This window comes from Ornithorhynchus anatinus, chromosome X2, assembly GCF_004115215.2.
Source record: "Ornithorhynchus anatinus isolate Pmale09 chromosome X2, mOrnAna1.pri.v4, whole genome shotgun sequence".
NCBI classification, from domain to species: Eukaryota; Metazoa; Chordata; class Mammalia; order Monotremata; family Ornithorhynchidae; genus Ornithorhynchus; species Ornithorhynchus anatinus.
In genome coordinates this window covers 1,950,026-1,969,801 of record NC_041750.1, presented here as the reverse complement: position 1 = coordinate 1,969,801, position 19,776 = coordinate 1,950,026, and the positions used below count along the sequence as shown (strand labels likewise).

General features: G+C 44.9%; 1 protein-coding gene across 8 annotated transcripts in view; it reads left to right on the top strand.

Annotated features, from left to right (window-relative positions):
• Positions 1–19,776, top strand: part of PCDHA5 (protocadherin alpha 5) — a 103,790-nt gene that overhangs the window by 35,396 nt on the left and 48,618 nt on the right. Inside the window, exon 1 of one of the 8 annotated variants that reach the window (XM_029053312.2) lies at positions 1,450–4,233. The exons of 6 other annotated variants lie outside the window; for them this stretch is intronic. In XM_029053312.2, coding sequence (XP_028909145.1) covers positions 1,642–4,233 — 2,592 coding nt within the window. In that variant the 5' untranslated portion in view covers positions 1,450–1,641. Of the gene's footprint in view, positions 1–1,449; positions 4,234–19,776 lie in introns of those variants that run through there. One more of the 8 variants, XM_029053308.2, reaches the window with a different exon arrangement.

Here is a 19,776-nt window from a genome sequence, read left to right as displayed (position 1 = left end):
AATGGAGGAGCCAGGGTTAAAAACATCTTTAAAATGCTGTAATCTGGTGATCCCAGTTGAGATTTCCTGAGAAGGCCATCCCAGTAGGGACATGAACCTAATTTTAGGACAGCACCAAAGATGGTCTTGGTGGATCTCAGGTCCTCCTTAGCCACCAAGATGGGGAAGAGCTGGGTTCTAATTCTGGCTCTGCCACTAGTCTGCTTTTGTGACCTTGAGCAAGTCATTTCTCTGTGCCTCAGTTACCTCATCTGTAAAATGGGGGGGATTAAGACTGTGAGCCCCATGTGGGACACGGGTTGTGTCCAACCTGATTAACTTGTATCTTTACAGTGCCTAGCACAAAGTAAGCATTTATCAAATACCCTAAAAAAAGAGCTCAGCCTGAATCTTGGGTGAAGCCCTGCTATGCCTTCTGCTATGTCCCAACTCTGGAGGGCCACAGGGGAGATGATGGAATGGAGGAAGTGTGTGGGTGCTGGAAGGGACACCTTTCCCTTCCCTTCTGAAGCAGCGAAGTTCAGTGGAAAGAGCTCGGGCTTGGGAGTCAGAGGTCGTGGGTTCTAATCCCAGCTCTGCCACTAACCAGCTGTGTGACTTTGGGAAAGTCACTTAACTTCTCTGAGCCTCAGTTACCTCATCTGGAAAATGAGGATTAAGACTGTGAGCCCCACGTGGGACAACCTAATTACCTTGTATCTCCCCAGCGCTTAGAACAGTACTTGGTACATAGTAAGCACTTAACAAATACCAAAATTATTATTATTAATTATTATTCAGTAATATCCAGAAACAGCGTGGCCTAGTGCATAGAGGACAGGCCTAGGAGTCAGAAGGTCTTGGGTCCTAATCCCAGCTCCGCCACTTGTCTGCTGTGTGATTTTGGACGAGTCACTTAACTTCTCTGTGCCTCAGTTCCCTCATCTGTAAAATGGGGATTAAGACTGTGATCCCTATGTGGGATAGGGACTGTGTCCGACCTGTATCAACCCAGCGATTAGAACAGTGCCTGGTACAGATACCATCATTATTATTGATTAATTCCGAGGCATTTGAGACATTCGAGTGCTCCTTAGCTAGAGAGAAAGCCGGTGAGAGGCGGGAGCAGTGGATGAACGAATGACACCCCTAGTACTTCCAATATACTGCTAGCTCGTGGTGGGCAGAGAATGCCACTGTTTATTGTTGTACCGTACCTTCCCAAGCGCTTAGTACCGGGCTCTGCACACAATAAGCGCTCAGTAAATACGATTGAATGAGTGAATGGGTGAATGGTGATTTTAAGGGAGGAGCGAAAAGCCCTATACGATTGAATGAAAGAATAGGGGGAGATTGTAGGCGTCGCGGGCTCCGCGCTGGGGGTCGGGCCTGGCCGGCGGGTAGACTAGACGCCCCTGCCGTCGGTGAAATTATCCGGTGGGCCCCAAGGGGGCGCTGCTCCCCCTCCGCGCCGCCCGAGTCCTCGTCTCTCGGCCGCCGGAGCGCAGAAAGACAAGTCGGAGCTCGCTCCGAGCCGGCTACACCGGGGATGCCGTGAACCGGGAGAGAGGCGAAAACCGGAGATCTCCCCACCCTTAGGGCTGCAGGTGTTCTGGAAGGGTGCTGGCCCTGTAGGGCGGAGCGCCTTGCCGGCCAGGAAGGATGGTCAGCCCGGGGGCGGGGGGAGGACCGAGCCGTCCAGGAACGATGGTCAGCCCGGGGACCGCGAGGGGAGGACCGAGCCGGCCAGGAAGGATGGTCAGCCCGCGGCCGGCGGGGGGAGGACCGAGCCGGCCAGGAACGGTGGTGGACTGGGTGGTCACTCTGTGTCTGTGCATCTCCGGCATCTCCGCCGAACAGCTGGACTACTCGGTCTCGGAAGAGACGGGGCGCGGCGTGGTCGTGGGCAACGTCGCCCAGGACCTGGGGCTGGACGCGGCCGGGCTTCCCTCCCGGGGTCTTCTCCTCCTTCCCGGCGCTAACGACCCTTATTTCGCGGTGGAGCCGGGCAGCGGCGCGGTGGTGGTGCGGGAGCCCGCCGACCGGGAGCGGCTCTGCGGAGCCCGGGCGCCGTGTGTCCTGAGCTACGAGCTGCTGCTCCAAAATCCTCTGGAGCTGCACAGGATGCGCGTCCGGGTCCTGGACGTCAACGACCACTCGCCCCGCTTCCCGGCCGGGGAGGTGCAGCTGCACATCGCGGAGTTCGTGGCGCCCGGTGCCCGCTTCGCCCTCCCCGATGCCCAGGATGCCGACGAGGGCTCCAACGGGCTGCGGGATTACGCTCTAAGTCCCAGCGACCATTTCCTCCTGGAGATGGGGACCCGGGGAGACGGGAGCCAGTACCCCGAGTTAGTGCTGGACAGAGCGCTGGACCGGGAGCGACAGGCCGCTCACCGGTTGCGGCTGACCGCTCGGGACGGGGGTCAGCCGCCCCGCTCCGGAGAGGTCCGGGTCACGGTCACCGTGGTGGACACCAACGACAACGCGCCGGTGTTCGAGCGCCCCGTCTACCGGGCCGGGGTCCCCGAGACGGCGCCCATCGGGACGCTGCTGACCCAGGTCCGGGCCTCGGACCCGGACGAGGGCTCCAACGGGGAGATCCGCTACGCCTTCGGCCCGGGCACGGACGCCGACCTGCGGCGCCGGTTCCACGTGCACCCCCGCAACGGCGAGGTGCGGGTGGCCGCTCCCTTGGGGGCCCCGGACCCGGGGCTGGAGATCTTCATCGAAGCCAGGGACGGGGGCGCTTTGGGCCTGGCCGGCACGACCAAACTCCTGGTGGAGGTGACCGACGTGAACGACCACGTCCCCGAGGTGAGAGTCCTGTCGCTGTCCAGCCCGGTGCCCGAGGACGCGGGGCCCGGGACGGTGGTCGCCCTCCTGAGCGTGCGGGATGACGACCCGGGCCCCAACGGGAGGGTGACCTGCAGCCTCCTCGACGGCGGCGACGGCGGCTACCCCTTCCAGCTCCGCCCCTCCTTCGACAACTACTTCACCCTGCTGACCACCGGGCCCCTGGACCGGGAGCGGGTCAGCGAATACCACATTCCGGTGATGGCCTCCGACGGGGGGTCTCCCCCGCTCAGCTCCAGCGGGACGGTGACGATCCTCGTGGCAGACGTCAACGACAACGCGCCCAGTTTCTCCCGGCCGCAGCAGGAGCTGCTGGTGGCCGAAAACAACAGTCCGGGGGCCTCCTTGGGCCGCGTGTTGGCCCAGGACCCAGACCTGGGTGACAACGGCCGCGTGTCCTACGTGCTGCGGGAGCTGGACTCCAAGGGCCCTCCCGCATCCAGCTTGGTGGAGGTGGAGTCAGCCAGTGGAGCCATCACGGCCAAGGCGCCCTTCGATTTCGAGAGCCTCAGGGAATTCCGCTTCCAAGTGGAGGCCCGGGACGGCGGGGTCCCCTCCAGGAGCGCCAACGTGACGGTGAAGGTGTCGGTCTTGGATCGCAACGACAACGCGCCGGTCATCCTCCACCCCCCGGCCCGGAACGGCTCGATCCCGGTGGAGGTGGTGCCCCGCTCGGCCGGGGCTGGACACCTGGTCGCCAAGGTGGTGGCCGAGGATTTGGACAGCGGGCCGAACGCGTGGCTGTCCTACCACCTCCTGCAGGCCTCGGTCAGGGACCTATTCGAGGTCGCCCCCCGCACGGGGGAGCTGCGGACCGTCCGCTCCCTGCGGCCGGGGGACGCAGCCAAGCAGAAAGTGGTGGTCATGGTGCGAGATCATGGGGAGCCACCCCTGTCCTCTACGGTCACCGTGGGCGTCCTGCTGGCCGACTCCATCCCCCACGTCCTGCCCGACTTCAACGACGACTGGGGAAGACGTGGACAGCTCTCAGGCCCCAATCTCTACTTAGTGATCGCCCTCGCCACCATTTCCTTCGTGTTCCTGGGGTGCGTGATCTCCCTCCTCTGTATCAACCTGAACCAGGACCGGGCTCGCTGTCCCTCCGGGTGCTGCCCTGCCCGCTGCTGCTCCACGCAGGAGTACAGATACCAAAGGAAGGTGCCCCCCAGCTCCTCTTTCGCCTCGGCCCAGGTGGATGTCACTGCCGTGGGAAGACTTTCCCAGACCTACCTATACCAGGCCTCCCTGGGGCTCGGCCCCAGCCACGACAACTTCTTGTTGCGTGGAGAGTGTAGCGCTGCGGACCTCCGGAACCTCGCCTGTGGTGTGGGATTCAATCTGCCCGTGTCCTTTATCCAGGTTCGGAACAGGAAAGGGGAGCAGGGACACGCCAACGCCGTGGTAAGCGAACCATGTTTGAGAAGATCCCCGCTTGCACGGGAAATGACCACCACCCCCTTCCCTCATCCTTGTACACACCTTCCCGAATTCTCCCACAGTGTGACCAAGTCACGCACCATTCGCTATAGGCTACTGACGACGAGGATCACCTATGAGGCCGTGGGTGACTGAAAAGGTCAGTGTGGGACCCATAGTCCCCGTCACCTTGCGCAAATCGTGCTTAACGACTGACCGTGTCATGCTTAATGTTTGCAGTGCCTGGCATCGTTTTCTCCTTTGCCTCCTTGAGTTAAGGGCTGGAAGGTCAGATACGTGGTCTTTAGAGAACAATGGTTTTCAGCCCTTTGCTTTGTGACGTTGTAGAGAACCGCGGGTCTGTGCAGCCCATTCAGTATTTTTGTCAGCATTTCTAGGGATTATTTCTCCTCTCATGATCTTCACTGAGGTGAAGTGGCACTTTGCAGTGATTGCAGACTCGAGGGATGAGTTGATTAAAGACAGTATAAATGTAGGGCAAAATATCTCCTGCTTTCAGCCTTTCCAAAGACCATTTCAAGTTATTCAGTATTTGATACAGAATGGCAAGAGGTGGACAATTGTTTTCATTGTGTGTGTGTGTGTGTGTGTGTGTGTGTTTGCGTCATTTTAGCAAAGTAGACTTTCTCAAAGAAAACTCTGAGCACGGTTAATGGCTTCCTAATTGCTTACATCAGATTCAGAGAAGTTGGTGTTTGAAACCATATGGGCCTGGATGCCGGGTCAGAAAACTTTGGTGTAGTTTGCTTCATAAGTATTGTTGCCAAGGATGAAAAGGTGCTAACCACCACATGGAGAATAGTGGGGCTCTACTATGGCCCTACTTCAGGGAATTCACTGTCCAGTGAGGTGACAGGTAGAATGCCCAACACAACTAGGTAAAAAGAGCAAGAGTTTATATACAAATGATAAAAACAATTTAATATATTTAATATATTTTAATTTTGCAATATAATGGGTTGACAACAAATGGATTCACAGGTATGCATACACCTTGAGTGCTAAGGTGCTCAGTGAGGTGAGTTGACCAGAAAGTTTGGGGAGACACTCAAGCAGAAGCAGTTGCCGACTGCCTGTTATACAGTAGGTAAGAGAGAAGGAATATAGATACAGATGATAAAAAATACAAGTAAGCACTTCCATGAATAAATCATTAAATAGATAGCCAAAAAAATGCGGACATACACTTGAGTGCTAAAGTAGCTAAAAGGGTGTCAAGGCCAAGAAAGAAGGGGATTGGCATAAATTCTGAAGTGAGAACTCATTGGTTTTATGGTGTAAATTATCCAGCTATAATCCAACAAGCATGGAGAGGCTTTGTTTAATCAAGAGCAAAAGAAAATTAAAACAGCGAGAAGAAAAATAAGCTTGGTGAATTGAGTGGACAATGAAGGGAAGAGCAAAGCTGAAGAAAAATAAAATACTTGATAATGCTAAAGGCCTATTGATTTCTTGCCTTCAGCATTTCAGCAAAGGAAAGCAATTGTGCTCTGCAGTCTAAATACACTTAGGTAGGGTGGGGTGAGGGAGGAGTAACATGCTAAAAGGTTTTCCCATTGCATAAGTGCAGACAATCAGAAATTTCAGGGTATTAGTGTTTGGCAAAGCGTCATCAAAATAGGTCACATCCCAGAATTCTGAGTGAAATATTATGGCTAGTAAGAAAGTTTTGGTAAAAGTTACTCTCCAAAATCAAAACAATCTGGTTAGAAGTAATGTCCGAGTCAATTTCTATTTATACCAAGAAACATAAAGGAAGATTGCAGTGTATCCTGGAATTAAAATATATATGACCCTCATGATAATATATGAGGGAGTTGAGTTCACAATTGTCCTCTTCAAAAAAAATCTGCATTACCGAGCTATTTAAAGCCACTTAAAGTCTGACATTCCCGACACTAGAGGGCAAAGGTACTCAATACACCAGCAACCAGGACATTTTGAGCAATGGAAAGAGTTCAAAAGAGTGTGCTCCGTGCTACCATTAATTACGTGAAACTTTGTGTTAAATGTAGGAAGTGCTGAGTGGCATATAGTTTTAATGCATATCCCTCATGTAATTCTGAAGATCTAAACTCACATGGTTCTCAAAAAGGACAAAATTCTTATCAACTCAACAGCCAATGTAGGGACTTTATGCAGTATTCCTATCCTCAGCATTCATGTAAAATAAGTACCTATTTTTATTTAAATATTTATTTGAGCATTCAATTCTTGAGCTACTTCATCTTGGTAAGTTTTACCTCCTGCTCTAGTTTTAGTCTTCCTTTGGCTTTCAATAGTAAATAATTTGTCTGCCTTCCCCATTAAATTGTAAACTCCTTGAGGGAAGGGAACATATGATGCTTAGAAAATGAATAGGAGCTCAACAAATATGACTAAGTGATTGAAGAAATGGTAGAATTGAAGAAAATTTCAATGTAAAGGCAGTCTAATGTAAGAAATTAATTTAATTAATTAATGTAAGAATTAATGTAAGAATGTTCCTTTGGCTGTTCCTCAACGTCTAATTCAGGGAATCAATTAATCAGTATAATTTAGTTAACACCTACTGTGTGCAGAGCACTGTACTAAGTGCTTGATAGAACACAAAAATGGTAAAAGACACAATCTCTGCCCTCAAAGATCTTACACTCGTATATGGGCGACAGATATAGAATAATTACAGGTAAGAGGAAGAAATGCTTAAATAGAGTAAAAAATGATATTGAGAGGTTGTGATTGCAAATTTTCTGAGTCAGAGAAACCCAGTTTGGAGTCTTTTCAGCTCCGTTTCGAAACTCTTAGGTCTTCTCAGCCCTACTCAAGCAGCTCTTAGGTCTCGTCCTAAAACTGGGATGAGTGAAGCTGGGAACCCTGGCTAAAAAGTTATGGGGGATGAAACCTATGGAGCTTATATATCATTTCTGAGTGTCTCTTCCCTAGTCAAATTACTGTTTGAGTTAGTGTTCTGAGCTGCTTATGTTAAATGATCTCTTTGTGTGTGTTTATAAATGAGCATTAGCATCAACAGGATTTATGGAGCACCTACTGTGAGCAGAGTCCTTTACCAGAAGGTTGGGGAACATATAAAAGTAAAAGATGCAATCCCCGACCTCAAGGAACTTCCACTTGAATAGGGTGGCCTTCCATCTCTCTGCTTCTTTGGCTTCGGTTGCACCTGTCCTACCTGAATTACATTTATTCTAAAATGGATCTTTGAGTTCTTTCCAAAGACTTTATTCTGACCCACGGTGGAGCTCCTTGAGATGAGTAGAAATGTTAACTGTGATATTTTAGTGCTTACTATGTGCCAGGCACTATACAAAGTGTTGGGTTGGATACAGTCCCTGTTCCAGGTGGGGATCACAATTTCAATCCCCATTTTGCAGATGAGGTAAGTGAGGCCCAGAGAAGTAAAATGATTTTCCCAAGGTCACACTGCAGACAAATGGCAGAGCCAGGATTAGCACCCATGACCTTCTGACCCCCAGGCCTGTGCTCTATCTACTACACCATGTTACATTTCATATTGGGTTGCCTCTCTACAGGGCCTCCAGCTTTCCTGGTTTCATGGGTTTGGGCCTGTCTGGGACAAAGTAGATTTCTTAAAAAATTTCTGTGTAGAAAATTTCCATTTTAAACTTGAATCCGCATGGCACAGATCTAATGTAAAGTGGCAAACAAATGTTATCAAGGGTTGTCTTGATACTGATGTTTCTTAAAACTGGCCCACTAGCTCCTGCTTTAGAGTAAGCCTTAGGAAGACTGATGTCATTACAAGGGCCTGTCCATTGACATTCCCCAGAAGGGTCTGGCTAGACAGACTCTCGGCAAGAGGAGGGAAGCAGAACAGATTCTCTATCATGCCCAGGCAACAGCTTCCCCCTACTGTCGCTCCTCCTCCAGTTTTTATGATCTAATATAAAATTTAAATCTGTCACACCTCTTCAGTTGTAAGCTTCCTGAGGGCAAAGATTAATAACAATAATTATGGTCCTTGTTAAGTGCTTACTATTTGCCAAGCACTGTTCTAAGCACTGGGGTAGATACAAGTTAATCAGGTTGGACACAGTCTCTGTCCACATGGGACTCACATTTTTAATCCTCACTTTACAGATGAGGTCACTGAGGCTCAGAGAAGTTAAGTGACTTTCCCAAGGTCACACAGCATTCATGTGGGAGACAGAATTAGAACCCAGGACCTTCTGATTCCCAGTCCTGTGCTCTATCCACTATACCATGCTGCTTCTCTACTAGTAGAATATTACTGTAGTAGACTCCAGTAATAATCTTAGCTACTGTTGGATTGTCTAAAGCACTTGATAGAGTGTTTTAAGAGATTCAGAAGAACCCAGTTCTGACTGCTGCAGATAGCAAAGTCTGGACTTAAACAGTCTGTTCATGTTTACCACTGCAGCTATGACAGTGCTGTAGTAATTATAACAATATTTATGGTACTTGTTAAGCATTTACTCTGTGCCAAGCACTGTTCTAAGTACTGGGGCAGATACAAGTTAATCAGGTTGGACACAGTTCACATCCCACATGGGGCTTATGGGCTAAGTAGGGCGGAGTAAGATTTAATCCCATTTTATAGATGAGGTAACTGAAGCCAAGTGAAATGACTTGCCTAAAGTCACACAGCAGACAGGTGGTAGAGTTGGGATTAGAACCCAGGTCCTCTGATTCTTAGGCCCATGCTCCTTTCACTAGGCCATGCTGCTTCTGAAATTCACCGCCAGTTGCATCTGCCTTCCTATCCTGCTGTCATATTAGACCCATCTTTCAAAAGTCCCTGGTGCAGCAGAGAGAAGTGACCACCATTTTAGAAAAATTCTGGATGGCACTGCCTTATTAAGGATGTCCCTGGTGGAGGCTGACATCTTGGGAATATTACCAACTCTATCATAGTGTACTCTCCTAAGTGCTTAGTTCAGTGCTCTGCACACAGTAAGCACTCAATAAATAACATGGATTTATTGATCAAATTAGGCCTCCAACTTGGGAAGGTCAAGCAGCTTTTTACCTCTCTGTTGCCCTACTGCCCTGAAATGGCTACTTACCCTGCTTAGAATCTGAAACTAACCCTGCCTTGCACACAAAGGCTCAGTAAATTGATTGATTGATTGAATGACTGTCAATTTTACTCTCAGGGCAGATAGGTGTGATTGTCCAAGCAGGCTCAAAAATTCATGTCCCCATGGGATGCACCAAATTCTACCCCAGCACAAAATAATTTTCATTTTCCTGGCCCCTTATTTGTTGTATCACAGATCAAACGGGAAACAATCATACCGTTAATTAGCACAGGAGTTAGGGATCCTGTATGAAATGAGTGTTGATTCCCAGGATTTGGTCTGTGCTTTCTCTTTGGATTGGGTTGAGACAGGGTGTGGCTCACCAGTGCGGCTGGTCAGAAAGTTGGGCAAAGAAAATTGAAGAGTCATGATTATGGAAATGGTTTCCAAGGCCTGGCTAAGTGTTTAGGGCAGAGATAACCTATGTGGAAATGCGGAAAAGAGAACTGAATTCCCATCTCCCAGTCTTATTCGTCGGCCTCCAGGTCAAAGTATCTCTGTAATCACAGTCTCTTTAGGGAAGCTATTTATGTCACATCCTGGCAGCCTGGGACCAACTTGATTTCTATTCTGGTTTTTCCATCTTTGCAGCCATAAATGTTTCATGCTGAATATTTGCTTTTGCTTCTATTTCTTGTTGTTTGTGTTAATGATTCATCCCAAGAATTATTCTCCCCAGTGATGGGGTTATTCTGCGGCAGTAAGTTACATCCTTATTGGGGTTTGATTCCCTTTCTCTGTCCATTAAAGCATCACTTAGGGTTATAGCAGAAGTAACCAGAAAGAGTTCGTGCCTCCTTCTCCAAGTACTGATTAGAGATGAGAACTCAGTTCCTCTGATTCCTAGGTCCCTGCTCTTTCCACTGGGCCATACTGCTTCTCTAATTATTATTCTGCCTACCAGGTTAGAATAAAAGCAGTTTTGTCTCCCCCATTAGACTGTAAATTCCTTGAGGACAGGTAACATTTCTCATTCTTCTATAGGTGCTCAATAAATAACATCAGACTGACTTTAAAAATCTTAGCTATACTCCATTTTGTGATTCTGCCTCCTACCTGCTATGTTATCTTTGGCAAGTCTCTTAAATTTTCTGTGCCTCAGTTTCCTTATCTTTAAAATGGGGAGTCAATATCCGTTCTCCCATCCTACCTGGACTGTGAGGCCCATATGAGGCAGGGACTGTGTTCAAACTGATTATCTTAAATCTACCCCAGCATTTAGTACAGTGTTTGGCACATAGAGCAAAATAATAATAATAATAATAATAATGGCATTTGTTAAGCACTTACTATGTGCCAAGCACTATTCTAAGCATAACAAATACCGCAGTTATTCATACTGAATGTACAATTTACTATGCACACAGTTGCCTAGGATAGTAATTAATAAAAAATATTTTATTATTTGTGAACTTGCTCTTTTTGGTCACTCCTCCCGGTTCAACTATTTGTAGTATTTGTAACTGTCTCTTTCACTGGGTTGTAAACTCCTTCAGGTCAGGGAAATGTGTATTCCTTCCATTGTGCTCTCCGAAGCACTTAGTAAAGAGTTTAGCACTCATTAGACTCTCAATAAGTACGGTTGATTGATTGCAAGACCAAAGACTGCTTGTTTAACAGCCTGAAAGAAAATTGGGATTAGGGAGGACGCTATTCCCTTCCTTACCACTCAGGACAATAACCTTCTCTTTAAGGAAAGGCCCCAGAGTGGGTAAACATTGTGTGTAAATGGACCTGTGACCCTGGGGGAGTATAGGTTTCAGAAAGCTGATGCTTTGACCTTCTTTTCCTCCTCTTCTCTTAATGTTAGTGTTAGGGTTAAAGGTATTGAAAGGGATTCATTCTAGCCCAAAACAAGATAATGGAAAATGCAACCTCCTTCATTGAGTCTCCCGTGAATTAATTACCAGAATCCAAGCCACATCAGTCTATCAGCCACCTCTAGCACTTAGATATTTATTTATTTTCATCCCCCCAACACTTCTATGCATATGTGTGACTGATTGTTCAAGTAAATTTATTCTGATTACCTTGTAAATATTTTTAAGTATGTGTGTCTACCAACTCTGGTGTACTGTACTCTCCCAAATGCTTAGTACAGTGCTCTGCGCACAGTAAGCACTCAATAAATTTCACTGATTGATAATAGTGTAAGCTCCTTGTGAGCAAGGAACATATCTCATGCTTCTGCTGAAATTTCCCAAGTGCTGGCTCCACCACTTGTCTGTCAGCTGTGTGACTTCGAGCAAATCACTTCACTTCTCTGTGCCTCAGTTACCTCATCTGCAAAATGGGGATTAAGACTATGAGCCCCACCTGGGGCAACCTGATTGTCTTGTATCTACCCCAGCGTTTAGAGCATAGTAAGTGCTTAACAAATACTATTATTATTGTTATTATTATTAATTATTAGTATTGTGCATGCACCCAGTGAATAGTTAATAAATGCCTACTACTATTATTGCCACCACAGCTACTATTACTACTTTATTGAATTCTCATTTAGGATTTCACTCTGTGTCCATTAAAAGAGGAAGGTAGAACACACACACACACAAAAAGCTTAGAAATTGGTCATTTGAGATTCTCAGAAGGCTTAAAGAAAATATTTCAGAGTAAAGCATGAAACGACTGAGCACATATATGCATTTTTATGTGTGTGGTTATTTGTACATTTGGTAATTTACTCATCTATTTCATCCTGATAAAAAGATATTACATCATCCAATAATTTATTGAGTGCTCTCTGTGTGCACAGGGCACTGTACTAGGCACTTGGGAGAGTTCAACACTATATAACAGACACATTCCTGGTCCACAGTGAGCTTACTACCTTCCTGCCATATCCTTAGTCTATCTCCCGTTTTCAGTGTGCCTTAGTGGAAAGAGCTCGAGCCTGGGTGTCAGAGGGCCTGTATTCTAAGCCCAGCTCTGCCATCTCTCTGCGGCATGACCTTGGACAAATCACTTAACTTCTCTCTGTTTCCTTATCTGTAAAATGGAGATTCAATACCTGTTCTCTCTCCTATTTAGGAGGGAGCTGATTATCCCATATCTACCCCAGCACTTAGAACAATGCTTGACACATAGTAAGCACTTAACAAGTATCCCAATTATAATTCTCCCTCCTACTTCGATTCTGAGTTCTCGGTAGAATAGGGACCTGATTATCTTTTATCTACTTCACTACATAGACCAGGAATTGGCAAAGAGTAAGTACTTAATACATAGTAAGTAGAGAAGCAGTGTGGTGTAGTGGAAAGAGTACAAGCCTGAGAGTCAGATGACCTGGGTTTTAATCTTGCTCCACCACTTGCCAGCTTTGTGACCTTGGCCAAGTCACTTAACTTCTCTGTGCCTCAATTTCCTCATCTGCCAAATGATTCAATACCTCATCATACCTCATCATGTAGACCAGATTAGAGAAGCAGCGTGGCTCAGTGGAAAGAGCCTGGGCTTGGGAGTTAGAGGTCGAGGGTTCTAATCCTGGCTCTGCCGCTTGCCAGCTGTATGATTTTGAGCAAATCACTTAACTTCTCTGTGCCTCAGTTACCTCATCTGTAAAATGGGGATTAAAACTGTGAGCCCCACGTGCGGCAACCTGATCACCTTGTATGCCCCAGCGCTTAGAACAGTGCTTTACACATAGTAAGTGTTTAACAAATACCACCATTTATTTATTTGATTTTTACCTGTTCTTCCTCCTACTTAGGTTGTGAGCCCCCTCTGGGACCTGATTATCTTCTGTCTACCCCAGTGTTTAATACAGTATCATGATCACACTATAATTTATCCACTTGGTAAATAATTTGAGTCTGCTTTCTCTATTAAATTATCAGCTCTTTGAGTGCAGGGAACTTGTGACTTGCTTGAATTTTGCTCTTTCAGTTGCTCAGTAGAATACCTATCATTCATTTGACACTCAATCAATAGGATTGAATGATGGAAGCAGAAGAGCAAAGTTTCATTTTATGTGTAAAATACATTTAATATTCTTATAGTGTATATACTTTGGGGAAAGTGTACCGTAAAGTTTATGAATCAGCTCTGTGTCCCACTGACTCACACAGGCATTTTTCAAACAACAACAACAAATAAACAAACTAAAGAACACACAAAAGCATCTGTAACCTCAATTCAGCAAATAATGTCTCACTTCACCACTTGAGTTCTAGGTACCTCAACAATACCAAAAAAATCAGAAAGAAAGAAAGAAAAAAATGGATCCAAAACATTGAGCCAATTGGCATAGTAACCTACTTGGGGAGAAGGGTATGTTTGGGGCCAAATTCCCATTGTATTTAATTCTGTGGATGAAAGCCCATGAAAGGAGAAGAATTGGGGCCAAAGAAAAGAGTATATAAATAAGCTAGGCCCACCAAGATGAATGAAATGTTGGAATCATTTTTGACGACAGTGCTGGAATGCTAAATAAGCAGCAGGCTTAATGGAAAGAGCACAGGCTTGGGAGGCAGGAGACTTGGATTCTCATCCCAGCTCTGCCACTTGTCTGTTACGTGACCTTGGTCAAAACACTTAACTTCTCTATGCCTCCATTTCCTCATTTGTGAAAGTGAGGACAAGTTCCCTGTTCTCCCTCCCTATTAGACAGTGAGCTCCACAATGGACAAGGACAGTGTCTGATCTGCTTATACTGCACCTACCCCCAATGCTTAGCATAGCGCCTGGCGCATAGAAAACACTTAAAAATACCAATCCCAAGATTTAGCTTCAGAACAAGAGACATTGAATAGGATTTATTTTTTCAATTTATCTTTTCATATATGTCTGTCTTCAGCCTCCTTGTCCATCACTAATCCCTATGCTGTGTGTTGATCCTCTAACTTCAAACTAAAAGCCTGTTGCTTGTTTTCATAAACAATCTTGTTGGTAAAGTGATCAGGATTTTAGTATTCAGATTGCAGCCCAAGCAATTTGGATTTTGCTTCAGTTTTTCCTCTTTTTCTCTTCCTGCACTTTAGCATTTCCCCTCCCCACTTTTCTGTACCCCCCTCTCCCCCCTTCAGTTCTGAGTGTAAGCTCCTCCATGGAGTAAAACCTCCTTGTGGGAAGGAAATGCATCACTTGGGTTTGTATATATTTCTCAAGGGCTCAATATGTGAATTACACCCAGCAGACACTCAAAAAATACAGTTACTAATATTCAGGAATATGTAATGGTCATTTCTCTCTGGTTCTATGGTAGATTCAGTTAACATGTTGTTCCGTTGGCTTTGTCATGGCTTTAAGGCATTTATTACAGGCTAGTTGTCCCTTAATGAATAACTTTTTAAAATCACAGGCATCTCTCACTCTTCTGCCTATTGTGTCTGCGTGTCTTCCCATTGGAATATAAGATTCTTGAAGGGCAGAGACCAGGTATACCACTTCAGTTGCATATTCGACAAACACTTCATATAGTGTTCTGCCCAAAGGAAGTGCTCATGAATGTTGCTGATGAAGGTGTTTGTTTAATTTCAAGATTTAGATTTTTCTGAAGCGTATTTGAGTCATGAGCGGTATTTTCACTAGAAAAAAAATAATCCCTCTGTCGATCCAGCCTTTTATAATATACTAATTATCCAGATTTCTACATGTTTGTAAAATATTATACACCAAAAGGAGATTTGGGTTACTTCTAAATTGTACAAAATCTTATGGTTATCTCAAATACATTTTCACCCATTCTGTTATACCAACTGCCATTGGTTTTTATCTTAAAAAGTAACCCAAAGTCAGTATAAGCAATATTTGTTGATAACACAGTCTCTGCCTGTAGCCACACAGGTCTGATTATTAATATCACCTCATGATAATAAGTGGATTTATCATAGTCCTGACACTTTATATTGATTTGAATTCACTTGAGGGGTATTTCATCTGCTCATCAGTTTCACTTCCTTAGTAATCAGCATTCTGTGGTCAGCACAATATAATATTATGAGAAGGGGAACATTTTCTTGTCCTGTTTGCTGAACCATAACCAAACAGAGTAAATGGGCATTTCAGAGCAATTAAAATGTGCTGACAGTTTCTTGGTGAGCATGAATACATTTATCAGGATAAAGAAATAGCCTTCCAAGAAAATCTCCATTTGGGGTGAAAAATAATTTCATTTATCTGATGTGAAGGTGTTAGTGTCAAATGTTCTGGTATGATATTAAATATTTGTAGTACACCCAGTTCTGCTATTAATTCATCCAATTCAGATCTGTTGTAACTCATGTTGTCATTACATACTTTGGATATAACATGATGGAAGGATTAAGTAATGTCCTTTGCACGCTAAAGTCTCTTCTGGCTTAAGACTATGCACAAGTTGTAGCAAATAGCTTTGGTGTAAGAAGATACAGTGGTTCACATGTAGGAAGCATTGGTCAAGATGTGTTGCTTCCCAGCCTCTGCCTCGCTGACCTGCACTGTATAGGACTTTGGAGTTTCTTTGTGTGTTTTTTGCAACTTCACAGTGATCCAAGAAATAGCAATAAGTGGCCACCGGAGTGTAAAGCATACTGCTAGGAGAGGACATAACAATTAGAGTGGAAATTGCTTTCGATAATATTCCTGTTGGTATCTTGGAAACATCTACCCCCAAACTCATAAATTCCCATTGTATTAATAGTTACTATAATGTGATTTCTCTCTCTATCCCCCGCCCCCAACCAAAAAGGAAGGTTTTTCAAGGGCACAATTCCTGCATTATAGAATTCTCTGTACCTGGTATGCTTTTATGTCTGTTTTAAAAATATCATGACCAATTCTCAAAACCTGAATTTTTAGTCCAATCCTTATTCTATCATTACAGATATTAGAGGAAAATAATTCTGCCATTTGCCTTACTGATTATAATCCAATTATTATGATCCAGGGCTGAATGTCATGGGTTTGTTAAAAATGGACAGTCAAACCAGTAACTTGAAAATTACACAGCTATACTCTTTTTTCCAAATCACAGGTATGGCAATCCCCTGTTATATTATAATTGAGCTATTGGGTTTTAATGTCAGTGTTTCTTGCAATGCTTTCACAATTTATGATAGCACACTGCTTAATATTGGCAGAATGTCCCCATAGTCAGAATTATTTGGGCCCATACATTTTATATAATTTAAGTTTATAGTTGTCTTTCATATTCAAAGAAGACACAGCTGATTGTGAGAATCACCTATGAGTGTGTGTGTTCCTGAAAAGGCCAGTAGCTCTCCCTGCTGAGCTGTCATGAATGATGTTTGCTGCTCTTACAGCTGTTTTCTCTTTTGCCTCATTTTCTCCCCTTCCTTACACTGCTTTTGCTAAGAGCCATTACTTTCTTGATAAAAATGTCCCAGGCTGGTCTACCTTGGCAAGTGACTCCCAGTTTTCATATGAGAAGCAGCATTATCTAACTTTTTGTTTTACTCTGGCCTTAAATTGTTTCCTCTGTCTCCCTTGCTTTCAGGTTCCCAATTTCAACTCTCCATTCAGCAGTCATTTGGGGATCCTGCTGTTGTTCATTCTACTGATGAGTTTCACTCAGTGTAACTTGTTGAGATGAGCACAGTGGGTAGACCACAGTCCTGGGAGTCGGGAGACCTGGGTTCTAGTACCAGCTCTGCCACTTGTCTGTTGTGGTAGTAATAATGTTTATTAAGTGCTTTTGGTGTGCAGAGTACTGTACTAAGTACTGGGAAAGAGTATACAAGGCTGTGTGACTTTGGGTGAGTACTTTTCTGTGACTCAGTTTCCTCATCCATAAAATGAGGATCAAAATACCCATTCTCCCTCTCCTTTAGTCTGTGAGCCCTCCGTGGAACAGGAACTGTGTCTGATCTGACTGTGGTATAGAAGCAGCCTGCCCTCGTGGATAGAACATGGGCCTGGGAGTTAGAAGGATCTGGATTCTAATCCTCATTCTGCCACTTGATTATTGTGTGACCTTGGGCAAGTCACTAAACTTCTCTGGGCCTCTGTTATCTCATCTTTAAAATGGGGTTTAATACTGGGAGCCCCATGTGTACAACCTGATTAGCTTGTATTTACCCCAGCACTTAGAACAGTGCTTGGCACATAGTAAGCACTTAAAGAATACCATAAAAAAATGAGAACATTGCTTGGTAAATACTAATCATTTGAAAAATGCCACAAATTATTATAGGAGGCAGTCTACATTCCAAAACATTGTTAGAGATATTGTCTTGCTCTCTGATATTGAGTATGACCTGCAAATGATGCTCATTGAATTACTCGAGGAAATTAATGTAATAAACAATGATTATTACAATATATTGCTAGAATACTCATATAAATATGTCTGCTTAAAGTAATCCATCAGTGGTATTTATTAAGAAACTTCGAGGACTTTGGAGGAGAAAGATGAAATTGGTGGAGCTTAGTCAACTAATGGTAGGCATTGAGCACCTACTGAGTGCTAGGTGCTGTAATAAGTATTCAAGAGAGTACAGTAGTAGAAATACACACATTTCCTGCTCTCAAGGAGCTTACAATCTAATGGGCGGACATATACAAAAATAATTCTCAGATAGTGAAAGCAGGGGGAGGGTCAATTGAAAAGTAGGAAGCAGTATATCCACATTAGAACCAAAGAGCCATGCAATAACTTGATTTTGGAGAAAAATGGTGGGAGATTCCTTGTTTCAAAAAGTAGCTTTCTTCACTGAGTATGCAATTTTGTGTTTCCAATTATTTGCAAAATTGCAGGTACATATAACTGGTCCCAAAAGCTAATTGTAAGAGCAGGGTTGAGTTGAAGGTACAACTAACCACATGTTCTCATTTTTAGGGTGCAGGTAGTCTTTGGGAAACACATCTGATGGGACAAACAGATGTGCTTACAACAGAAAAGCAGTGTGGCTTAGTGGAAAGAGCAAGGGCCTGGAAGTCAAAGGACCTGGGTTCTAATCCTGCTCTGCCACATGTCTGCAGTGTGGCCTTGGGCAGGTCACTTAACTTTTCTGTGCCTCAGTTACCTCATCTGTAAAATGAGGATTAAGTCGATGAGTCTCCTGTGGAACAAGGACTGTGTCCAACCTGATCAGTTCGTTTCTACCCCAGAGCTTAGTACAGTGCCTATTGTTAAGCAAGTGCTTAACAATACCATAAACAAACAAACAAAAAAGAACTCTGGAAGAAATCTTTTCAGGAACAGGCCCTCCAAAATTTGAGGATCACATTCTGAGTATCTTCCAAACAAAGCCTTCATTACACACTGCAATTATCTGTGCCTCAGTTATCTCATCTGTAAAATGAGGATTAAGACTGTGAGCCGCATGTGGGACAGGGATTCTGTCCAATTTAATTAGCTTGTGTCTACCCCAAGCTCGTTGTGGGCAGGGAATGTGTCTGTTTATTGTTGTATCGTACTCTCCCAAGCGCTTAGTACAGTGCTGTGCAAGGTGTAAGCACTCAATAAATACAATTAACAGACTGAATGTGATGCCTGGAAATAGTCTGGAATGCTAATCTCCCTTCCTCTTCCAGGTTTCCCCTGCCTATTCTAGTTACCCTACCTATTGAAATGTGTAAGTTTGTCTTGCTTTTAAATACTGAAAGAGTAAATAGTAGAGAAGTCTTTTCAATGAACACATCAGCTAGGAAGACTTGGCTGGTGCCCTAGCTATAGTAGGCTTTGTGCTGCCGCATGATAAGCCTCCACCTCTCATTGTATTTGGCTCCAAGAGCTGACAGCAGCATCATTTAACCCAATAGCCCGCAGTGCTGTCTCAAATCAGTTCAGAAAAAGAAGCCAGAGCAGATCTGGTCAATTCTTGAAGGCCAGGCCTCTGAGGCCATCAAAGAGGCGGCATCTGCTAGGCAAGGGGCTTGCCTCCTGCCTGTCTCCTTTCAGATTTTAATAGTTTTTTTCCATTTACATGCGTTTCCTTGGAGAAACAAATGAGCCGGAGGGATAAAGGGCAGCTGTTACATTTTCCCAGTTGAGAAATCGGGGCCATCTGAGTTCAGTTGCTCAAAGTAGCAGTAATGGGACAGTAGAGCTGTAGTAACTGTGGTTAAATAGAGGTTGCAGAGAGCTCTGTGGAAGCAGAGAGGAAGAGGAGAAGTCAGAGAATGTGCCTATCTAACTATCTATTCTATCCTGTGAGACTATAAGATAATTGACTGCAGGGATCATGTCTATTCTATTACGCTTTGGGTCTCAGTTTCTCCATCTGTTAAATGGGGATAAAGTACCTCTTCTCCCTCCACCTTTGACTGTGAGCCTCATGTGGGTAGGGACACTGTCTGGTCTGATTGTTTTGTATTTAGCCTAGTTTTTAGCACAATATTTGGTATATAATAAGTACTTAGCACCACAATTATTATTATTATTGTTATCTCCTAAGAGATTGGGCAGAATAAGAATGGAGGGACATCAGAGATTCAAAGGAAACAGAGGGCTTCTTTAGAGCTGCACTGGGTGAAAGAGGGGAAAGGGGATGAGGAGGAAAAA